General features: G+C 36.4%; 1 protein-coding gene across 7 annotated transcripts in view; it reads right to left on the minus strand.

Moving 5' to 3' along the window:
* Positions 1 to 21,572, minus strand: part of LOC106061805 (uncharacterized) — a 28,332-nt gene extending 6,760 nt beyond the window's left edge. For 4 of the 7 annotated variants that reach the window (XR_008775962.1, XM_056017511.1, XM_056017507.1 and 1 more), the window contains exons 1-10: positions 21,452 to 21,548; positions 20,151 to 20,328; positions 18,663 to 18,864; positions 17,745 to 17,900; positions 9,538 to 9,684; positions 8,769 to 8,824; positions 7,254 to 7,340; positions 5,958 to 6,127; positions 4,240 to 4,406; positions 2,569 to 2,673 (exon numbers count right to left, since the gene is read on the minus strand). Coding sequence is in view for 6 of the 7 variants with exons in the window: in XM_056017511.1 (XP_055873486.1) it covers positions 2,569 to 2,673; positions 4,240 to 4,406; positions 5,958 to 6,127; positions 7,254 to 7,340; positions 8,769 to 8,824; positions 9,538 to 9,684; positions 17,745 to 17,900; positions 18,663 to 18,864; positions 20,151 to 20,199 (1,139 nt within the window). In the remaining variant the exon portion in view is untranslated. Of the gene's footprint in view, positions 1 to 2,568; positions 2,674 to 4,239; positions 4,407 to 5,957; positions 6,128 to 7,253; positions 7,341 to 8,768; positions 8,825 to 9,537; positions 9,685 to 17,744; positions 17,901 to 18,662; positions 18,865 to 20,150; positions 20,329 to 21,451 lie in introns of all 7 variants that reach the window. The other 3 variants (XM_056017508.1, XM_056017509.1, XM_056017510.1) reach the window with 3 other exon arrangements.
* Positions 21,573 to 21,880: the final 308 nt, after the last annotated feature.

Here is a 21,880-nt window from a genome sequence, read left to right on the forward strand (position 1 = left end):
ACAAGTGTAGCACTCATTATCTGCTGGGGATACAACGGTAGCACAAGTGTAGCAGTCATTATCTGCTGGGGATACAACGGTAGCACAAGTGTAGCAGTCATTATCTGCTGGGGATACAACGGTAGCACAAGTGTAGCAGTCATTATCTGCTGGGGATACAACGGTAGCACAAGTGTAGCAGTCATTATCTGCTGGGGATACAACGGTAGCACAAGTGTAGCACTCATTATCTGCTGGGGATACAACGGTAGCACAAGTGTAGCAGTCATTATCTGCTGGGGATACAACGGTAGCACAAGTGTAGCAGTCATTATCTGCTGGGGATACAACGGTAGCACAAGTGTAGCACTCATTATCTGCTGGGGATACAACGGTAGCACAAGTGTAGCACTCATTATCTGCTGGGGATACAACGGTAGCACAAGTGTAGCACTCATTATCTGCTGGGGATACAACGGTAGCACAAGTGTAGCACTCATTATCTGCTGGGGATACAACGGTAGCACAAGTGTAGCACTCATTATCTGCTGGGGATACAACGGTAGCACAAGTGTAGCACTCATTATCTGCTGGGGATAAAGGCGAAACACACAATGACATACGTAATTGGCTCCCTTTGGGGTCAAGTAAAGATCTTTTTGGGGGGTTACTTCCCTTTGTCTGATCTGCAACCTAACACTGATAGCTTCATAATTATTCTGTTCGGGAAAAGTCGAAAGAAATCTTGTATCATACCCAAAATCTTCTATGGTTACACAGAACAGCTCATTTCAAATAGACGACTATCTATTTGGCACTCCGATGTTACAGTATATTTCAACATTTCAGATGTAGGACTAGATATTTGACTCCTCAAATGTAACAACCATATCTCAGATATAGCCAATATAGGAAATTATATTTAAGCCCATACCGCTGCAGTAAACCTTACAGATACAGAAATATCTGTTTGACCAGCTTCTAAAGTTCGCGACGAGATCAACGATGAACATGAATATCACAATTTATATGTTTTTATCTACAGCAGAGGTTCTCAACCTGTAGGTGGCACGCAACCCATTTGGGGATCGAATAACGATTTTGAAGGGGTCGCCTAAGACCCATAGGAAAAAAAATTGTCTAAAAAGAAACTTGAAACTGTAAAAAAAATGTTCATTGGTAGTTACTATTTTGTTTACTAGCATTATCATTTGAAGATAAATGTTACAAAAAAAAAAATTGAATCAGAATCATTTCAACCATTTTAGTCGTCACAGCATTTTTTGTAACAGTTTCAATGACTGTCCATCAAACGGTGCGGCAAAAAATGCAACGTTACGCCATTGCAGAATCCTAGGTAGGCCTTTTGTTTCTATGGTGAAGATTGACCCACGTGATTAAAAAGCCATCATGGCCATCGTGGCCATGTAAATTATATTTTTATAATGGAACAACCCATTAAAATCGATTTCTATAACATTAGCGAAAATACTGATAACTTTACGGTTGGGGGTCGCCACCTAGTGAAAAATTGTAAAAGGGATCGTGGAACTAAAAAAGTTGAGAATCGCTGATCTACAGTAAGGACCAATGGATATTGTCAGGAAGCAATAGCTGAGAGGATGATACTAGACAAATAACGCGGAACATTTTGGCTGTCCTCTTCTGCTTTTTGTAAAGTTTCACAAGGCAAGCATTCCTATACATTATTACCTTAGCACTGCAACAGTTCCAACGCAACTCAACAATTTAACGAGCCGTAACTCTTGAGCTTATCAAATTTGTATTTGATGCATGAGTTGAGACGTGGACCCTTGAAACTCTAAGCCAGTGTTTCCCAAATTGTGTTCCGCGGAACTTTAGTGTTCCGCGAGGCCTGAATCGGTGTTCCACGAACTGCTTGAATAATTAACAATTAGGTCACCACGTGAATTAATGACTCTAACAAAATAAGCAAAGTGGTCCACCAAATAGGCCTACTTAAGAATGTGCGAAGTGTTCGTTAAGAAACAAGTCTGGGAAACACTGCTCTAAGCCAATAGAAGCTCAACTCCGCCGTCCTACTTAAGCAATTGTTCTGTCTGACAAGCAGGTACAACTTTGTTGCTCCTTTGATTCCAGAGACTCGTATCTCAAGACGAAAGGCGAGAACAAAGGCATAGCACCCAGTGAAACCCCGTCATTTTCCTTCTCTGTATCACAGAGGCTGTGCAGATGTCTGTCATGACAGACTCATGGAATGGTATGTGGATCGTGGAACTTTCTTCATTCCCGCCAGAGTAATGAACATAGTTCTTCAGCATCCCAACAGGGGTCTTGTTTTGCTTCACTATTGTTCTAACCGTCTTCTGTAACGACCATTTCAATCCGGGTGCCAGGTTTAAGATGAGAAGCGCTGACAGGGCTTGAGCTTACCGTTTTACTGCCAAAAGAGCTGATCCGAAACTCTCAAAACTCTAGGCTTGTAAGCCTGGTAGAACAAAGCGCAGAGAATCTAATATTGAAGACAGCGATTTCCAACAGAATCGAACGCTAGAGTACGTGGTCGAAGGCCGAGCACACCGGGAACCCCCACCATTTCTCACCTACCTAGACGAAAGAACTCGGCCATCCAAAGTGAGTTGGTCAGCATGATCTGTCTGTATAATGAATGTCACGAAGTTATGGAACCAGCCAGAAATCTCTTTGTCATCTCTGAAATAGCAAATAAAACATTTTCAGTTCTTTGCCAAACCCGAGTAATATGACTTCAGCATATAATTAAGCAAACAGCGATTAACTACATTAAGATTTTTTTAAATAACAAGAAAAAAGACCTTTATAATACTATTTTTTTTTTTGGAATGAGTATCTGATTAATTAATTAGCACATCTACTTTGACTAAGTATAAAGAATAAAAGACTGGGATTTTTACTTTCGAGATCTTTAGGGCGCCTCTGAGCCCACCCAACTCTAATGGGTACCTGACATAGTTGGGAAAAAGTAAAGGCGGTTGGTCGTTGTGCTGGCCACGTGACACCATGGCCCATAGAAACAGGTGATCTGCCCCATCTAAAAGAGGAACTTTACTTTACATGTAAATTGACTAAGTAGACAAAAGAAAGGGGAAAAATCTGGGATGAAAGGCATAGGAATGTACGTGTGAACAGGGAACAGCGGGAACAGCAGATTGGAATGAGTTAACAGATTCATTCAAAATCTCTTAACATTTCATCTTTGTTCTGTATAGTTCTTCACTGAGATTATAGAATGTCTTTAGATAGTTGTTAATTAACATTTCGTTCATCGGTCTAGATGGTATGGGTTTGAACCCTGCCCACCAACATCACCCGCCAACCTACGTGAGATTTTAGGCTAGAATGTAAATAATCTTCAAATCTGAAGGAACATGTACAACAACAACAACAAAATCTGGTTAGATTTGCTGCTCGGGGCTACCACAGCGTCATACATCACTGCAATTACAAATATAATTTGAGTTTGGAATAAGGCGATAGCAATAAGTTTTTGTCACAGGTTTGGACACAAATGGATTTCCAAATATGCTTACGCTTATGAATTGGAGAGGAAGAATTTTTACAAAGCTTATATCAATTCACTCTGTTAGTCTGTTTGTCTATATCAATTCACTCTGTCTATATCAATTCACTCTGTTTGTCTATATCAATTTACTCTGTGTCTGTTAGGTACAAATTCTTAACACGTTTATTCTCCCACACTTATTCTCGGATCGAATTGAATCCTTACACTATTATTTATTTTACCTAAAAAAACAAATCAATTTTTAAAAATCCAATTAGTCAACTAATTACAGGTATTGAATATTTTGTTAGTTACCAAAAAGTGAAATTAATTCTTCAATATAAAGATATATGGCTAAATATGTCGGGTTTTTGTCCCCTTAGATAATTGTACACGTTATTACTCCAAACCAATTCTCGGATCAAGTGAAACTTTCCAAGAGTATTTACTGTACCTAACAGAACATATATCAATAAAAAAAAATCGATTAATTATTGGTAATTAATTATTGAGTATGATATCGAAAAAGGAATACAAATTTGCATTTTTGAGAGATCTAGTTGTAATTGTAAAGTTTATCGCCTTGGATTAGCTTTTATTTAAAAAAAATGAATTTCTGTAATTTGCTTGTTTACTATATAAAAAATACTTTTGTTTATGTAACATTTACCTGTTTGTCCATATTTGTTTATGTACAGTTTATCTGATTGTCCAGCTTTGTTAAATGTAAAGTTTACCTGATTGTCCAGATATAGGTGTCATGAAATAAAGCGTTGGGCTGGACTGTTGTCAGCCAGGGATAAAGCGCAGTATCCTTGTGACGACAGGATTGTACGTACAAAAGGTAGCATATGATTGGTCTATCACTCAGCATGAAGCCACTGTCCCCCTGCGTCATGTTCACCTGCCACACAAGAAGAGGTCAGGGTCAAGGATTTCGTCACTTGATCCTCTCAGTATGTCTACATGTTCGTCCAGAAATAGTCCAGAGACTGCAAAATATCTTCGGTAATGTTGGGATGTATTATTGTTAACTTGGCTTCTATGTCTATAGAAGGGTCTCTTTTTCATCGCTGTCACGTGTCTTACAGTTTACTTACACTTGGGTTTGAAGGCGAGGTGGCTGAGCGAAGAAGCGCCTGGCTTCCGATCCGAGGTTCGAATCCTGGTGGTGATTGGGATTTTTAATTTCCGGATCTTCGAGTCCACTCAGCTCTAATGGGTACCTGACATTAGTTGGGGAAAAGTAAAGGCAGTTGGTCGTTGTGCTGGCCACATGACACCCTCGTTAACCGTAGGCCACAGAAACAGATTACTTTTACATCATTTGTCCTATAGACCACAAGGTCTGAAAAGAAACTCACTTTCGGACTTAGATTTAAGCTTCATTAAAACATCCATTTTTGCGTTTTCCTCGTTTGGGCCTCCATGTCATTTCTATTCTTAGGATGGGCGATACATTCTGTCGAAGGATATGTCCCTCAAACCTCATGCTACGCTAGGCCACATCCTCATTAGATGGTCCAGTCCCCGGTCGGTATAGGATTTGGAATTTCTGTGTTTTTGACCAAATCTCTGTAAGTATCAAAGCGTATAGTTTGTCAGAGCTCCTTAAGCACTGAGGTATGCATCTATACGTGTGTATCATTTACAGAATGCAAAGAAGTCTCCAGACTAGCCAGGTAATAATGAACTCCCATGAAGTTGCATATCATTTTTTTTAAAGTGCTTTGCAAACCCAACTCAGTTCGACTGAGGATTGAAACTCGAGCCCCCTTAACAATACTTAACATTATGTTAGAGATCCAATCATCAACGGTACATTTGACATGATAGTAAGCTGATCTCAAGTAAAGACAAATAGTAAGATTACCTCAAATTGTTATGGAATGTGTGTGTGTGTGTTTATAAATGGTGTCTGTGTGAAGAGGTTAGAGATTGGTTGTGAATGATGCAACATAGGTGGCATTGTCGTCACTTGGTCTTAGGAGAGACGACTTGTGGTCTATCAGCAATTGGTTGCTACAAGGCGACGACCGGTAACAACACAAGTAAAGGCAAATAGTAAGCTGATTTCAAGTAAAAGAAATCAGTAAGCTGATCTCTAGTAAAAGAAATCAGTAAGCTGATCTCAAGTAAAAGAAATCAGTAAGCTGGTCTAAATGCAATCAGTAAGTACAGATAGACAGAACAAAATTTAGTTGAATGTAAGTGTTAAGAGATTACATAGCAACAGAGTAGCACTGACTTCCTTAAAATCCTCCCCTATTAAAAATCTCCCGTTCTATCAGTCCACGCTTGTCTTCGTGTTCCGCCTGAGCCGTTTTGACGTAAATCTTCATTAAACCCTTAAAGATACTTGTTCAAACCATTCCAGCTCCTGTCTTCGCAGTGTCAGTAATTAGAAAACAAAGATTTAAAAAAAAAAGGTAAAATAAAAGGGTATAAGTCTTACTTTGGATATACGGCCTGATTCTTTTACTACCAAGCTTAATGTTTGCTCTTGCAAAGTCAGATTTAATCGAGTTGATTGCACCGTTGTCATGACGATGACCTCTATATCCTGATTAGATAAGTTGACTATGATAAACTCCATGCCATATTGGTTATCAGGTTCCAACATTTCTATAAAAAAAAAACAATAGAAGACTAAAAACATTGAATCATTCAATTAAAGTTTTACCCACATATAACAATAACAGTCGAGGTTACAGCGGACACAGCTTGCCGCACAATGCACCGAACGGTGCGGAACGATATACATCTAATTCAGATAGGTGAAATGGTTGGGGGGAGGGGAGGGAAGCGGGGCAATGACTCACGAAGTGGACATTTCTTGTGTAGAAGATGACCTGAGGCCACTTTTTACAGTGCAGCCAACCTTTTTTAGCTTGGGGGCCACGCCAATCTCTAGCATGCGTATCACGAGCCGTATTACAGAAAAACAAACTCGGTCAGGTGAATGCTTCTGAGGCTTCATCATGCACTGTGGGCCAAGGCCGACCCAATCTCGATCTCTATCATGAAGGTCACGTGTGGGCAGAGGTTTTTGGTTGGCCATAGATTGGGTTTTAATGAACTGACACATTGTGAAACACTTGCGTTATTTAGGGGACCTAGAGGAGATCGAGAGTCGTGGTTGCTGAGTGGTCAAGCGCTTGGCTTCCGAAACTAGGGGTTTTCGGGTTCGAATCTCGGCGGAGACTGGGATTTTGAATTTCTAGATTTTTCAGAGCGTCCCTTAGTTCACCAAACTCTAATGGCGTAATGTGTATCTGACATTACTGAGGAAAGTATAGGAGGGTAGTCGTTGTGCTGGCCAAATGACATCGTCGACGGTACGAGAAACAGAGGACTTTGACATCATCTGCGCTAATAGAATGCAAGGTCTGAAAGTTGTTTTTTTATTACAGGAGATCAAAGTACATAGGACGAGACCTAAGGTTTTTGACCTTAAAGAACGATTTTAAAAAGCTCTTATCAGCTTTTATATATCAATAGCAGACTTTATTGTAGAATTTTATAAAATCATTATGGTGACACCAAGGCTAAAGTGCGTTTGACTCTCCGAGAGCGGGCCTGGTTCGTTCGCCTCCATTTTCACTCCCCAAACGCCACCTCTGTTAAGAAGCCTAAACATTGTGTATTTTCAATGACTTCTAAACAAATATGACCTTGAAATACAAGGGCGGCTGCTCACTCAATGACTATTAAACAAATGTAGACTTGAAACAAAAGGTCAGCTACTCACTCATATAAACTTGCGTTGAACAGTTCTGTTTCGCACCACAAGCTCCAGATATTAAACCAATAGGCTTCACCCCGTATACTGACGTCCCTAGAGGGAAGCAATCAACTTATAGTGTTTATATTATAATTCAAATATATTACTCTTTTTAAAATATTTTTTTTTTAAAGTAAAGGTAATAGGAATGAAATTAAGAACATTTTCAAGGTATCTATGTATGGAGCTGTAATACTATTATGCTTTGCTGATGTGAGGAGTTACCGCTCTATAAGATCCCAAATACCATCTTACATTATTTGAATGCATGATAATACTCATTGCCATCAATTTAAAACAAATATTTTTTTTTTTTTTTTTAATTTTTAGGTAATGAATCCGTTAGAATCGAGTTTCTAATAAAAAAATACGTCCCAATAATAAAAAGAATTCGCAATCCCTTCCATCACCTAATAAGACTAACATAAATATTATAAGACTAATAAGAATAACAGAATATAATAAGATTAAGAGGCGTATGATAAGGCTATTATATTAGATTTCGGAGTGTGATAAGACGAAACAAGAGCATGAGGAGACTAGAAGGACTTTTGAATGTATTTAAAGCTTCTCTTGGGGGTTCTTATAAAAAAAAAAGATAAACAAATCTATAAATGTGCTTTCGCTAGAGGCGTATTCATTTATCAAGATTAGTGTATTTCAACCGTAGCTTCTGACAACATTTCCTTTCACAGTCAAAAGAAAATGTTCTATAAGTTGAGAATGAATGACCTGACAGCAATAGCACTAATGAATGGGGTGCATAATGGTTTGCAAGCAACATGCTAAAATACCTGAAGCCCAGACATCAAAACTATATTTCCCTAAACAAAAAAATAACTCAGTACCACAACCTGCTCAACAAGTCTTGCTACAGTCTTCACATCATAACACATATGTTATTTTGGGACAATGTTAGTCGTCGATTTGAAACTACACAACTTTTGGAAGTTCTTAAGAAGCTTTACCATAGCAAAGGCGACCGCCCAAAGCCCCCCCCCCCCCACACAAGGCTGAGGGCGTCCATGAAACTCGTCCCGTGTCCAATGTATCGCCACTGAGCATAGTCATTTAAGCATTATCTAAAAACTTATTTGCATCAAAAGAGTTTACTCTATGGATTGTTCCACCCCGAGTAGCCGGTAAACCTCGTACTTATTTATTAAAGAAGTATCCATAACTTTTTATTAAGCCAATGCACTTCTTATCATCTCATAGAAGTAAAGGAGTAGTACCACTTTCAGAGACCTTATGAGTCCTTATGATCTATGGGACAGATGGGGTAATGGTCATCTGTTTCTTTGGCACACGGTTAACGAGGGTGTCATGCGGCCAGCAAAACGACCGACCCCACTTTACTTTTCTCCAACTTATGTCAAGTACCCATTAGAGCTGGGTGGAATCAGAGGCGCCCTAAAAATCCCGAGAGTGAAGGTAGGGCCGACCTTTATTTTTCAATTTAAATGTAAGAAATAAAATCACCTGTAAAGTCTTCACTGCCGTGATGGTTACAGCGTTGTATCATAAATCCTTGTTCGCTGGTATGATAATGATAAAGAGAAATAATACAATAAAGTATATTAATTTCATATTTATATGCAAGAATACACAAGTTTGTCCAAACCAGAATTCGTTATGCATTTATAAATATTTTTCTCTTTAGAGCAAACGGTCTCCATAAAGACAGAAGATACTATTTTAAGCCTGCTTCATGTTTTAAAAGCTAAACAAGTTGCCAGTTGGAGTTTGGCATATTTTAATGAAAATTTAATATCAAGAAAAATATCGCTCAATAATGTAGAATATACTTCCATTTTTAGATATAAAAATATTAATTACCAATAATGTATTAACTAATATGTTAATTTTGAAATAGATTTATGTTTTGTTAGGAACAATTAATAATTGTTGAACGTTTCAACTTGATCCGAGAATGGGTATAGGAGAAATAACGCGTACAATTATTTAAGGGGACGAAACTCGACATATTTAACCATTTATGTGAATACTGAAAGATTGGTTTCCCTTGTTGATATAAAAAAAATAATTACTAACCAGTAATCTTTTGACAAACTGGTCACTTTTTTAAACTCTTGTATTGTCCACGCCAATGAACAATTGTGCAAAGTTTCAACTTGATTCATGAATGGGTGTAGGAGTAATACCGTGTTTAACCTAGTTACCAGACAAAAGACAGACAGACAGGGAGAGTTGATACAAGTTTTGTGAAACATAAACATTGTGTTTAAACCTGTTCAGAAGTAGGTCCATCAGGTCGTTATTTGTGTAATTTCGTCCGTTAGCTAGAATTGGTTGCGAAGCAAGTCCTGCGTTGACCAATCTGACAGAGACGGACGTGTTGTTGTAGCTTGCGACTATGATGAAGGATGGTTTCCCACTGAAGACACAACGAGTCTCTGAAGTATTTCATTGACTCAAAGCAGAGAGAAGTATTTCATTTACCCAAAGCAGAGAGAAGTATTTCATTTACTCAAAGCAGAGAGAAGTATTTCATTTACTCAAAGTAGAGAGAAGTATTTCATTTACTCAAAGCAGAGAGAAGTATTTCATTTACTCAAAGCAGAGAGAAGTATTTCATTTACTCAAAGCAGAGAGAAGTATTTCATTTACTCAAAGCAGAGAGAAGTATTTCATTTACTCAAAGCAGAGAGAAGTATTTCATTTACTCAAAGCAGAGAGAAGTATTTCATTTACTCAAAGCAGAGAGAAGTATTTCATTTACTCAAAGCAGAGAGAAGTATTTCATTTACCCAAAGCAGAGAGAAGTATTTCATTTACCCAAAGCAGAGAGAAGTATTTCATTTACTCAAAGCAGAGAGAAGTATTTCATTTACTCAAAGCAGAGAGAAGTATTTCATTTACTCAAAGCAGAGAGAAGTATTTCATTTACTCAAAGCAGAGAGAAGTATTTCATTTACTCAAAGCAGAGAGAAGTATTTCATTTACTCAAAGCAGAGAGAAGTATTTCATTTACTCAAAGCAGAGAGAAGTATTTCATTTACCCAAAGCAGAGAGAAGTATTTCATTTACCCAAAGCAGAGAGAAGTATTTCATTTACTCAAAGCAGAGAGAAGTATTTCATTTACTCAAAGCAGAGAGAAGTATTTCATTTACTCAAAGCAGAGAGAAGTATTTCATTTACTCAAAGCAGAGAGAAGTATTTCATTTACTCAAAGCAGAGAGAAGTATTTCATTTACTCAAAGCAGAGAGAAGTATTTCATTTACCCAAAGCAGAGAGAAGTATTTCATTTACTCAAAGCAGAGAGAAGTATTTCATTTACTCAAAGCAGAGAGAAGTATTTCATTTACTCAAAGCAGAGAGAAGTATTTCATTTACTCAAAGCAGAGAGAAGTATTTCATTTACTCAAAGCAGAGAGAAGTATTTCATTTACTCAAAGCAGAGAGAAGTATTTCATTTACTCAAAGCAGAGAGAAGTATTTCATTTACTCAAAGCAGAGAGAAGTATTTCATTTACTCAAAGCAGAGAGAAGTATTTCATTTACTCAAAGCAGAGAGAAGTATTTCATTTACTCAAAGCAGAGAGAAGTATTTCATTTACTCAAAGCAGAGAGAAGTATTTCATTTACTCAAAGCAGAGAGAAGTATTTCATTTACTCAAAGCAGAGAGAAGTATTTCATTTACTCAAAGCAGAGAGAAGTATTTCATTTACTCAAAGCAGAGAGAAGTATTTCATTTACTCAAAGCAGAGAGAAGTATTTCATTTACTCAAAGCAGAGAGAAGTATTTCATTTACTCAAAGCAGAGAGAAGTATTTCATTTACTCAAAGCAGAGAGAAGTATTTCATTTACTCAAAGCAGAGAGAAGTATTTCATTTACTCAAAGCAGAGAGAAGTATTTCATTTACTCAAAGCAGAGAGAAGTATTTCATTTACTCAAAGCAGAGAGAAGTATTTCATTTACTCAAAGCAGAGAGAAGTATTTCATTTACTCAAAGCAGAGAGAAGTATTTCATTTACTCAAAGCAGAGAGAAGTATTTCATTTACTCAAAGCAGAGAGAAGTATTTCATTTACTCAAAGCAGAGAGAAGTATTTCATTTACTCAAAGCAGAGAGAAGTATTTCATTTACTCAAAGCAGAGAGAAGTATTTCATTTACTCAAAGCAGAGAGAAGTATTTCATTTACTCAAAGCAGAGAGAAGTATTTCATTTACTCAAAGCAGAGAGAAGTATTTCATTTACTCAAAGCAGAGAGAAGTATTTCATTTACTCAAAGCAGAGAGAAGTATTTCATTTACTCAAAGCAGAGAGAAGTATTTCATTTACTCAAAGCAGAGAGAAGTATTTCATTTACTCAAAGCAGAGAGAAGTATTTCATTTACTCAAAGCAGAGAGAAGTATTTCATTTACTCAAAGCAGAGAGAAGTATTTCATTTACTCAAAGCAGAGAGAAGTATTTCATTTACTCAAAGCAGAGAGAAGTATTTCATTTACTCAAAGCAGAGAGAAGTATTTCATTTACTCAAAGCAGAGAGAAGTATTTCATTTACTCAAAGCAGAGAGAAGTATTTCATTTACTCAAAGCAGAGAGAAGTATTTCATTTACTCAAAGCAGAGAGAAGTATTTCATTTACTCAAAGCAGAGAGAAGTATTTCATTTACTCAAAGCAGAGAGAAGTATTTCATTTACTCAAAGCAGAGAGAAGTATTTCATTTACTCAAAGCAGAGAGAAGTATTTCATTTACTCAAAGCAGAGAGAAGTATTTCATTTACTCAAAGCAGAGAGAAGTATTTCATTTACTCAAAGCAGAGAGAAGTATTTCATTTACTCAAAGCAGAGAGAAGTATTTCATTTACTCAAAGCAGAGAGAAGTATTTCATTTACTCAAAGCAGAGAGAAGTATTTCATTTACTCAAAGCAGAGAGAAGTATTTCATTTACTCAAAGCAGAGAGAAGTATTTCATTTACTCAAAGCAGAGAGAAGTATTTCATTTACTCAAAGCAGAGAGAAGTATTTCATTTACTCAAAGCAGAGAGAAGTATTTCATTTACTCAAAGCAGAGAGAAGTATTTCATTTACTCAAAGCAGAGAGAAGTATTTCATTTACTCAAAGCAGAGAGAAGTATTTCATTTACTCAAAGCAGAGAGAAGTATTTCATTTACTCAAAGCAGAGAGAAGTATTTCATTTACTCAAAGCAGAGAGAAGTATTTCATTTACTCAAAGCAGAGAGAAGTATTTCATTTACTCAAAGCAGAGAGAAGTATTTCATTTACTCAAAGCAGAGAGAAGTATTTCATTTACTCAAAGCAGAGAGAAGTATTTCATTTACCCAAAGCAGAGAGAAGTATTTCATTTACCCAAAGCAGAGAGAAGTATTTCATTTACTCAAAGCAGAGAGAAGTATTTCATTTACTCAAAGCAGAGAGAAGTATTTCATTTACTCAAAGCAGAGAGAAGTATTTCATTTACTCAAAGCAGAGAGAAGTATTTCATTTACTCAAAGCAGAGAGAAGTATTTCATTTACTCAAAGCAGAGAGAAGTATTTCATTTACTCAAAGCAGAGAGAAGTATTTCATTTACTCAAAGCAGAGAGAAGCATTACTGACAATCTATACTATAAAGTTAATAAAATTAACCTTCAAATTTGAGTTTCAAAAGAATTTTTACATCAATTCATTCCTTATATCTGCGAATTTGGAAGTCCTGACGTACATTCTTTCATTAGACAAGACCGAAATGTTACACATCTCTCTATTCCTAGGTCTAATTCAACTCTAAGATGATAAAACTTCTCTTCGCAATTATAGTTTTAAACTTTAACACATGAACACACTAATTATAGTCCATTCGTTTCATATCTTAATCAAGTTAACCTTACAAAATGTGTTCTTCTAAAGCCTTTTTCGTACATTCGTTCTCTATAGCGGCGAAGTCGTGTTGACATATAGCTCTAGAGCTATTTTTATAGTTTCATTCATGAGTCGCCTACATCTAACAAGCGCTTTGTAAAAGCACTATGAATGGACAGGCAAGATGATGCCCTATATGGAGGATAACAAATATTAATACGCTTATAATGTGTATGTTCTTGTGTTAAAATATAAAACTATCTGGGGATATCAAATATTAATAAGCTTATTGATCCCTTCGATTCACTCTTATAATCTATAAATCTACATCTATTATAATAGTATCTAGACTCCAGATCTAGATTTAAATAGCCTATATATAGGCTTACCAGCAAATGTTTTTATTTAAAAAATGGATTTAGGTTGATGAGCTATTTGAATAGAAAAGCTTCTTTCGTACTATTTATACGTTCACATTTACTTTATACTTAGAACAATATTATTTTGTTTTAATGTTTCAAATAGACTATATCAGTAACTATAGCAGTGGCACGCAAATTAAGAGCAGCAAAGGAAAATCCAACAGCGCTCGGCAGCTACAGAGCATTGTCATATCTACAGTGTTTCTCAAAGCGTGGGTTCCCGGTGGCTATAAACTGTTAACTTGGTCTTGAAATTGCGAAACACCCTAGCGTTAGTAGCCAGGACTATCTAGCCCAGTGATTCCCAAAGTGGTCTATATAGACCCCCAGGGGTCTACGAAGACTTCCAAGGGGTCTACGAAAGTTAAAAAGGGAATCGGGGGTCTATGAGATGTTCACGGGGGTCTACGATAAAGAATCTTAATTCAGCATGTCGTGACTTTAATTTTGACAACTGGAATTTTTTTCATACACACATTTATGATTTGTACCTTAGAAAATCCTTAAAATTTTTATCCTGCTGATTGAATGAAAAATTGTTTTGTTTAATTTAATAACTATATTTAAATAGTGTAGTTTTGTCTAGTTATAACTTAAAAATAAATAAATGTAAACTGTACAGCGTTAAATATTTGAAATTGAACTTCATTACTTCCTTGTCAAACAAGCGAGTGTTAATGTGCCATTTTTTATGATGCTATGAAACCAATTAAGCTGGAGGATCATTTGAGATGATACCACCCTAATAAAAAGATAAAAGTTTGCAACACTCTAAGATAAAGTTCAGAATACACCCACAAAAACTCTCTTTGACATGACATTGAGAAAATGACTATAGTAAAATACTGAAAATCTACACATGATAGGTAAATTATTGATTTTACTAGCCATTGAAGAAATAGTAAAAACTCTTACACAAACTTATATCATTAAAAGAATTTCATGTTTGGGTTTTGTGACCGGTGTCTTGTTTTGGGCCTCTTGGTGAAGACTGCAATTTTGAAGGCATTGGCGGCATTCTCTGGTGACACTCCAAAAGGACAAATTTCAATGGTCCCAATTTTGAGCTTCCGGAACATATGTTTTCTCATTATGATGTGTACGGTTCTGATGTGAAAAATTTTAGGTGGTTCTATCGGGATAGTTTATAATAGGTGTCATCTTTCTTGTATATCGAATGAGAGCTTGTCCATTTCTCGTTTTTACAATTTACTATTAGTTTCTTCATTTCTTCCTGATAGAGTGCTATGTTCAAGTGTGTATTTGTTTTCTCACATTTGGCAAGTGTGTCAGCCTTCTATTTCCTTCTATTTTAACATTAGCGAACAGGTCACACAGTATGTTTTGTACAAAATCTTTTGGATGTTCCTTCAGATTATGTGGATAATTGCATCTAACCCAAATCTCCCGACGGGAGATGCGAGCAGGCAAGGTGACCACCGAACATCAGTCTAGGCATCATGAGTTGTTTCATTTAGGATACATCAGAGTTTGTCAGGCTTTGAATAACTATTTTTAATGTTGGTCAAGAAAAAATTTAACTGTTTGGCGAACTTGGCCGATTCGCTAGCATGGTATCTGTTAGCTCCACTGCTCCTATTTCTTCTCTGTGGTTAATATTTAAATTATTTTTTCTCCATTGGGACATTCAATGAGTATTCCAGCTCCTCCGTTTGTGGAGGCTTTCTGAGAACCATCCATGCAAACTCTGACTCATTGGTTGTTAGGGCAATGGATTTGTAGAAGAGTTCACTAAATTCTTGAGCTCTGTGGGAATATAGTCAGATTTTTCTTTCTTCTTATATAAGTCTTTGCAAACGACATATTTCTGCAAACAACAAATTTCTCTATACAGCTGGCTGAGTCAACCTTGTCTGGTAATGATGTATTTTTTTATTCAAATTATTATGGCTCAAGAAATCCACGAAAAACTGCTCTTTGTGAAAACTTTTACTGTGATACTTAAGGCATATTAATATTTAATGTTTTGAAGAACTACTTCATAAACCAACAAATCCCTATATGAAAAATAATCTCCGTAGTAACGGATGGTAAGCTTGCAAACCTTTAAAAAATGTGTATAGTGATAGTAACGATACATATTAACTGTTATATAATGGTTTAAATTTGAATATTGTTAATACATTTATTTTAAAAAATTAATTCAACTTAAAATGTAGGTTTAAAAAACTTTTTCACTACTCGTGTCACTGGTTAGAAATTATTTTAAACAAAATGTGTAATTTGAAATTGATGAATTTTCAAAAATTCAATATAACTTAAGCAGGGGGTCTACGGATAACCAAAAAAACATGACAAGGGGTCTACGAGACAAAAAAGTTTGGGAACCACTGATCTAGCCCATTCTTCACACTCGTACTCCCTACAAGTCTCCTAAAAAGTGGGGTGTTTCTCCTCTTGTAAGTTTTTCTCTTAGATGTAATCGTCGGCTACGTCTGAGAGTCCGAGCCACAAACCATTCTAATTTCTTTATTATCAACCCAGTATTTGAATGTCTTATAAGTTTTTTGTTAAATGCCTGCAATATAATTGTCACAAATTTATGAAAGTATTTTGTTTTCCCTAAGGCGAGATTTTTTTCTGGATACAATTCACCAAGTAAACATAAACTTTATATAACTTCATTCCCGAATGGATAGAAGCGAAAATATGTGCCAATGTGACGAGATGTCCACTATGAATTGTTGAACTATAATTTAACAAGAAAAATACTTTAAAAAAACAAAACAAGGCTTATACGAAGTGTAGGCCAAATTGTATTAATTCGTTTGGATCTGTTATTAAATTTGTAATAGATCTCAAGACTTACAAATAAATCTGTGCTGACTTGGAAATATTTTGTCGCAATTGTTTTTGTTTAGCACTATGTAATTAACGCTTTTAGTTTTTTCAATACGGTATGATCCTATAACTTATCTGGATCAGCTGGGAAAATTGGGGGGGGGGGGAGAAATTAAGATAATAGAGATATCTAGGTGAACCATCTCTCTATTTAATTCTCTTCATGGCTCAAGAGTTTGGGCACCAAGAAATGGAGAGATCACTCTTTTATTTCTGCAAGTCGGACGGACTAGAGTTACCCCACTTAATTTTAGAGGCGAAAAAAAGAAGGGGTGTGGGGAGAACAAGTAGTCACTAAATTGCAGGGCCGGACTTAACCATTGTGACCAAGAAGTCATGTATTCTCCCGTCACTAAATAGCAGGGCCGGATTTAACCGTTGTGGGGCCCAATGCGAAACGGATTTCGCGGGGCCCAGTTTGGGTAGAGATACGGATTATAAGTGAAAATTAAGAGTTTGTATTAGAAAATATATTCATTCTTTACTACGCACAGAATTACTACATGAGCCTTGCGTCCAGCGAAGTCCTACAGTATATCATAACAATTCTGTTTCCTACATAGATCAGGGGTATTGCACAATGCCGGTTTTTGTTTTAAATCACGTGTAGGATTGGCATTTTCCATATTGAATGACACCCCAAAATGACAATTTTTGTTTATATATTTCAGGAGATTTGTATGAGTTTTCTAAAGGTTTTAATAATTTTCGGAGATTTCTAGGAACTCCTGGTAAATCAGGAGGCCGCGGGAAATCAGTTTTAAGTTATAAAATGGTTTAATTTAATAATTTATACACCTAGAATTAGCGCAGGTCCTATGAAAGTGCGGGGCTCACTCCGGTCACATAGGTTGCAGTGACATAAGGCCGGTCCTGCAAAATAGCGGAGTATGCTACGTCGCCGTTCGACTAGTACCATTTAAAACAAATAGGGGTAACGACCTGAAGGGGACATATTAACCACTCTGCTAGTAAGACGCCTATGAAAATATTAGATTGTATAGTTATGTATTGTTCTTTTTTAACTTACTTTAAAGCGAGGCCTATAAAGGGGACTAATTCAGCTTAAACCACTACTTCAGTTAAGTACAATTTCTTTCCCTTCTTCGAGATATCAAACAAAATAATTAATTACCAATAGTTAATTAAATATTTTTTTTTACTTTATTCTTCTGTTATTAGGTAAAGTAAATAATTTTGCAAAACAATTTCACTTTGATCCGAGATTGGGTGTCAAAGAAATAACATGTACAAACTATTTTACCAGACAGACAGACAGAGTTAGTTAATATGAGGCTTTGTAAAAACAACTATGTAATCCACCGACAACGTACGCTGGGGTAATGACGTAGTAGTTGTGGCCGAACCGAGACACCGGAAACAGCAACATTATGTCCAGGACGAGGCCTGATGACAAGATTGAAACAGTGGCACCGAAGTTAGCCGAACTCTCCAACACGAAGGTCCAGATAGGATAAGTGTAGTTTTGCCTGTATGATTAGATTGAAACATAGTCAAGGTATTATAATTGACAAAATAATTAGCGTACCAAAATAACGCTTTCGAAAAAAAAAATGCTGCAAATAGGAGTATCGTTAAATATAATTTCTGGGATAATGTAAAAAAAATTAAAAACTTTTTTTTCGATTTTTTAAAATTGTTTCGAATGTTTCCTCAGAATAGAAAATGATTGCATCCCGGACCTCCAGTAGAACGGTGGGGATTGACGGCGGGAAAGATTCGAAGCCGGGACCATTAAGACGACATTCTATACCACACGACCAGGCAGCCATCATAACATTGAGAAACTAAAAATAGGCGCCATCGTCAAAATTCAATGTGAATTATAGGCACTATCTTGATTTTCTTACTGTCTACCCCTCTTTTTCCCCAAAGACTAAATTAATGACCTTATGGCTCATACGATTTATTCCTGGGCATTTCTAGGGTTGGTATTATCCAGTGAGGTCAGTACCCCTTGAACCTCTTAGCCGCGCCACTGGGCACGAAGCAAAAAAAGTTTTTAGTTTAAATGGCTTTGGATGTTTCTTCAGTTTGTTTGATATTTGTCACACTGTCACAATATAGGCCATGTCGTGCCCATAATTCCTTCAGAATTGAAGATTTTTACAACCTAGCCCAAAAGTCCCGCAGGACTGCGAGAGGTGGCGGCGGGCAGTGTTTGAACCCGTGACCATCGAAATGACAGTCTACAGGGCATGTCATGTGCCCAGGCAGCCCTTCAAACATACCTGTGAGTTTGTTTGATTTGACAATAGTTTGGTTGAGATCTCGTCACAGTTACATTACACACTTCTTTGCGGGGAAAGCGGGACACAAAGAGGAGAATCCTGCCAGGCACTGCTGAGGACGTGTACAGTTGTACAGAGAGTGAGACTTTGTTCAGGTAAGGAACTTGAAAGATGAAGTATCTGCCCATTTGTCCAGAACCGTCTGAAATAAAAACCATCTTCTAAGCACTGTCTAAAAGATGTAGTCTTAGCTAAGCACAATCTTAAAGAGTACGTATCAGCTAAGTACAATCTTAAAGAGGAAGTATCAGCTTAGTACAATCTTAAAGAGGAAGTATCAGCTAATCACAATCTTAAAGAGGAATTATCAGCTAAGCACAATCTTAAAGAGGAAGTATCAGCTAAGCACAATCTTAAAGAGGAAGTATCAGCTTAGCACAATCTTAAAGAGGAAGTACCAGCTAAGCACAATCTTAAAGAGGAAGTATCAGCTAAGCACAATCTTAAAGAGGAAGTATCAGCTAAGTACAATCTTAAAGAGGACGTATCAGCTTTACTCAATCACAAAGAGGAAGTATCAGCTAAGCACAATCTTAAAGAGGAAGTACCAGCTAAGCACAATCTTAAAGAGGAAGTATCAGCTAAGCACAATCTTAAAGAGGAAGTATCAGCTTAGCACAATCTTAAAGAGGAAGTATCAGCTAAACACAATCTTAAAGAGGAAGTATCATCTAAGCACAATCTTAAAGAGGAAGTATCAGCTAAGTACAAGTACAATCTTAAAGAGATAGTTTCAGCTAAGACTGTCTAAAAGAGAAAGTATCAGCTGTCTAAAGGATGTAATTATCAGCTTGTTTAAAAGATTATGTATATGTAGCACGTTCACATTTTAAAAATGTGTTGTTTTTTTCAAGTTCCCTGCGATGTAAATAACTTAAAGTTAAGACATTTGTATGTCTGGTGTGAAGAAGATATAATTCAGTAAAACTATATAATATATGCTACGTTAGACAATGTGTATACTTATGTACATGTCTGAAATAGAAACAAAGGATTGAATGGACATGGCGAGATGGAAAGGAAACAATTAGTACGCCTAAATATTTGTTCTAGCAAAGGGTACAAGATTACTTTTTTCTGTCCCTTTTTTTCTCTTGATTGCTTAATTTCGTCATTATGTCATAGGAATGTGTTAGTGTGTATGTGTGTGTGTGTGTGTCATGCGCTAAATGAATGCATTATTGTATTTAGTCTACAAATGTATTTATATAAATGTTTTATGATGTTACGACTTTTAAAACCCCAGGAGCTTTCCTGATCATAGGATGACATTTCTAAAGTCAGCTCTGTTCGCTTGACCCGCCAAGCAATTGTTTCTAGCTTATAGGCGTCCTTCCTCGCTTTGGTGTTACGCTTTGAATGCGGCTTCTGAATGTCACGTGATTAACAGACACTTAAATTTAACAGCGCATTTTTTTTGGTACTTACAAGAGGCCACGAAGAGGCAGCACAGCAAATAGACATGTACTGTAGACATCTGTGTACTTGAAATCAATTAGGAATGCTCCTTAAGTCCATTGTCTGATCCAGAAACTATAGACCTAGAACAAGTCTAAATTCAAGTTTAGATCTAGCGCTAGGGTAGGGATATAACGTTTCTCTTTGCCTAAAAAATGCAGATCTTACATGTTAAAATCATTAGAAAAAAGATCCTTATTTAGACTCTTAACATTTTAGATCTAGATTATTAATCATTAGTTCAATTTAGATCTGGCCTAGTAGAAGTAGCTCTAGATATAACATATTTTTTTTTAAAGTCATGGAACGTGCTGCCTGAATCATCCAAAGTAACCCATTGCGAAAAAGACTTTAAGTCTCTGTTAACATGCACGAATAGATCAGCACATAATCTAGATATGTATAGCTGTCTTCTCTTGTAAAGGAACGTCTTTGAGTTTATAAGATATAATGTTGTAGAATATTAATGATAGTCTTAGATTCTAGTTTTTAATGCATACAATAATTTATTAGGCAGGATTACATAATAAATAACTGTTAATAAATATGTTCTGCTGGAGGCAGGTGTGGACAGTATAGAAGCACTAATTACCATTCGACAGCTGCACTGGGTCGGACACCTATCCCGCATGGGAGATGACCGAATGCCAAAGGCGATCTTCTTTTAGCGAGCCTAAAGAAGCTGTCAAAGGTTAAATGGTGTAATGTTGAGGAATGCGAATGTCGTGGAATGCTGGATTCGTGCTTCCTGTGTTCGTGTTACACTTGACACGTAACCAGCACAAATGGTAGAGATTGAATGAGTCCAATTTCGGCAGACAAGATATAACATTTATTTAATAAAACAATATGTTGCACACTTCATGGTAGTCACAAAAATGATCCAATGCATAGAATACAGTCGCGTCCGCATAACAGCGGTTCTATACATAACCAATATACTAAATCTTATTAAATCACGTCCGCATCACAGCGGGTAACAATAAACTTCAAAGTTACTACTTGACTCTCAAATCCAGAGAAAAACTATCAAAATACTGGCTTCAGCTGTTCAAAATATACAACTTAACTCAAAGTTACTACTGCGCTCTCTAAGTCACTACTGTCCGCACCGGACCAAAAGATACTACTGACTGCCTTAAAATATAAAAGCTATAATTATTATTATAGTCATGTGAAACACTGCACTCATCCATGATTTTTGGAATCGAAAACATGTCCATTATTATAACAATTATCTATTTACTTTTTTAAAAATCAGTGAAGATTACCTGATACAAGAATATAGACGTAGATCTAGATTCTAACATTATTAACCTTTCAATGGATGCAGTTTAGAAAAATCCTTTTTTCCTGTATATTTAGATCTTGATTTCATGTTCATACTTGAATTATTTTGGTGTGGAAAATTGCACACTTTAAAAATGTTAACTGTGTTGTTTTTTTAAAAAAGCAAACATTCTATACCAGTGATGCTCAACTTTAATCGGACGGCGGGCCATTTTTATTTCCGACACTCGTGTTGCGCCTTGCGGGCCACATCAAAAAAAAAAAAAGACAATGAACCATTTGCATGAGAAACCCGTGACTCTAGTAGTTACATTAATTAATGAGAGATTTATCCTAAACCAACTCATAAATATCTGGATGCACAATATGAGCACTGATTCTATAATGATCGTAGAGACGATTACATTACT

The sequence above is a fragment of the Biomphalaria glabrata genome, chromosome 18, assembly GCF_947242115.1.
Source record: "Biomphalaria glabrata chromosome 18, xgBioGlab47.1, whole genome shotgun sequence".
Taxonomy (NCBI): domain Eukaryota; kingdom Metazoa; phylum Mollusca; class Gastropoda; family Planorbidae; genus Biomphalaria; species Biomphalaria glabrata.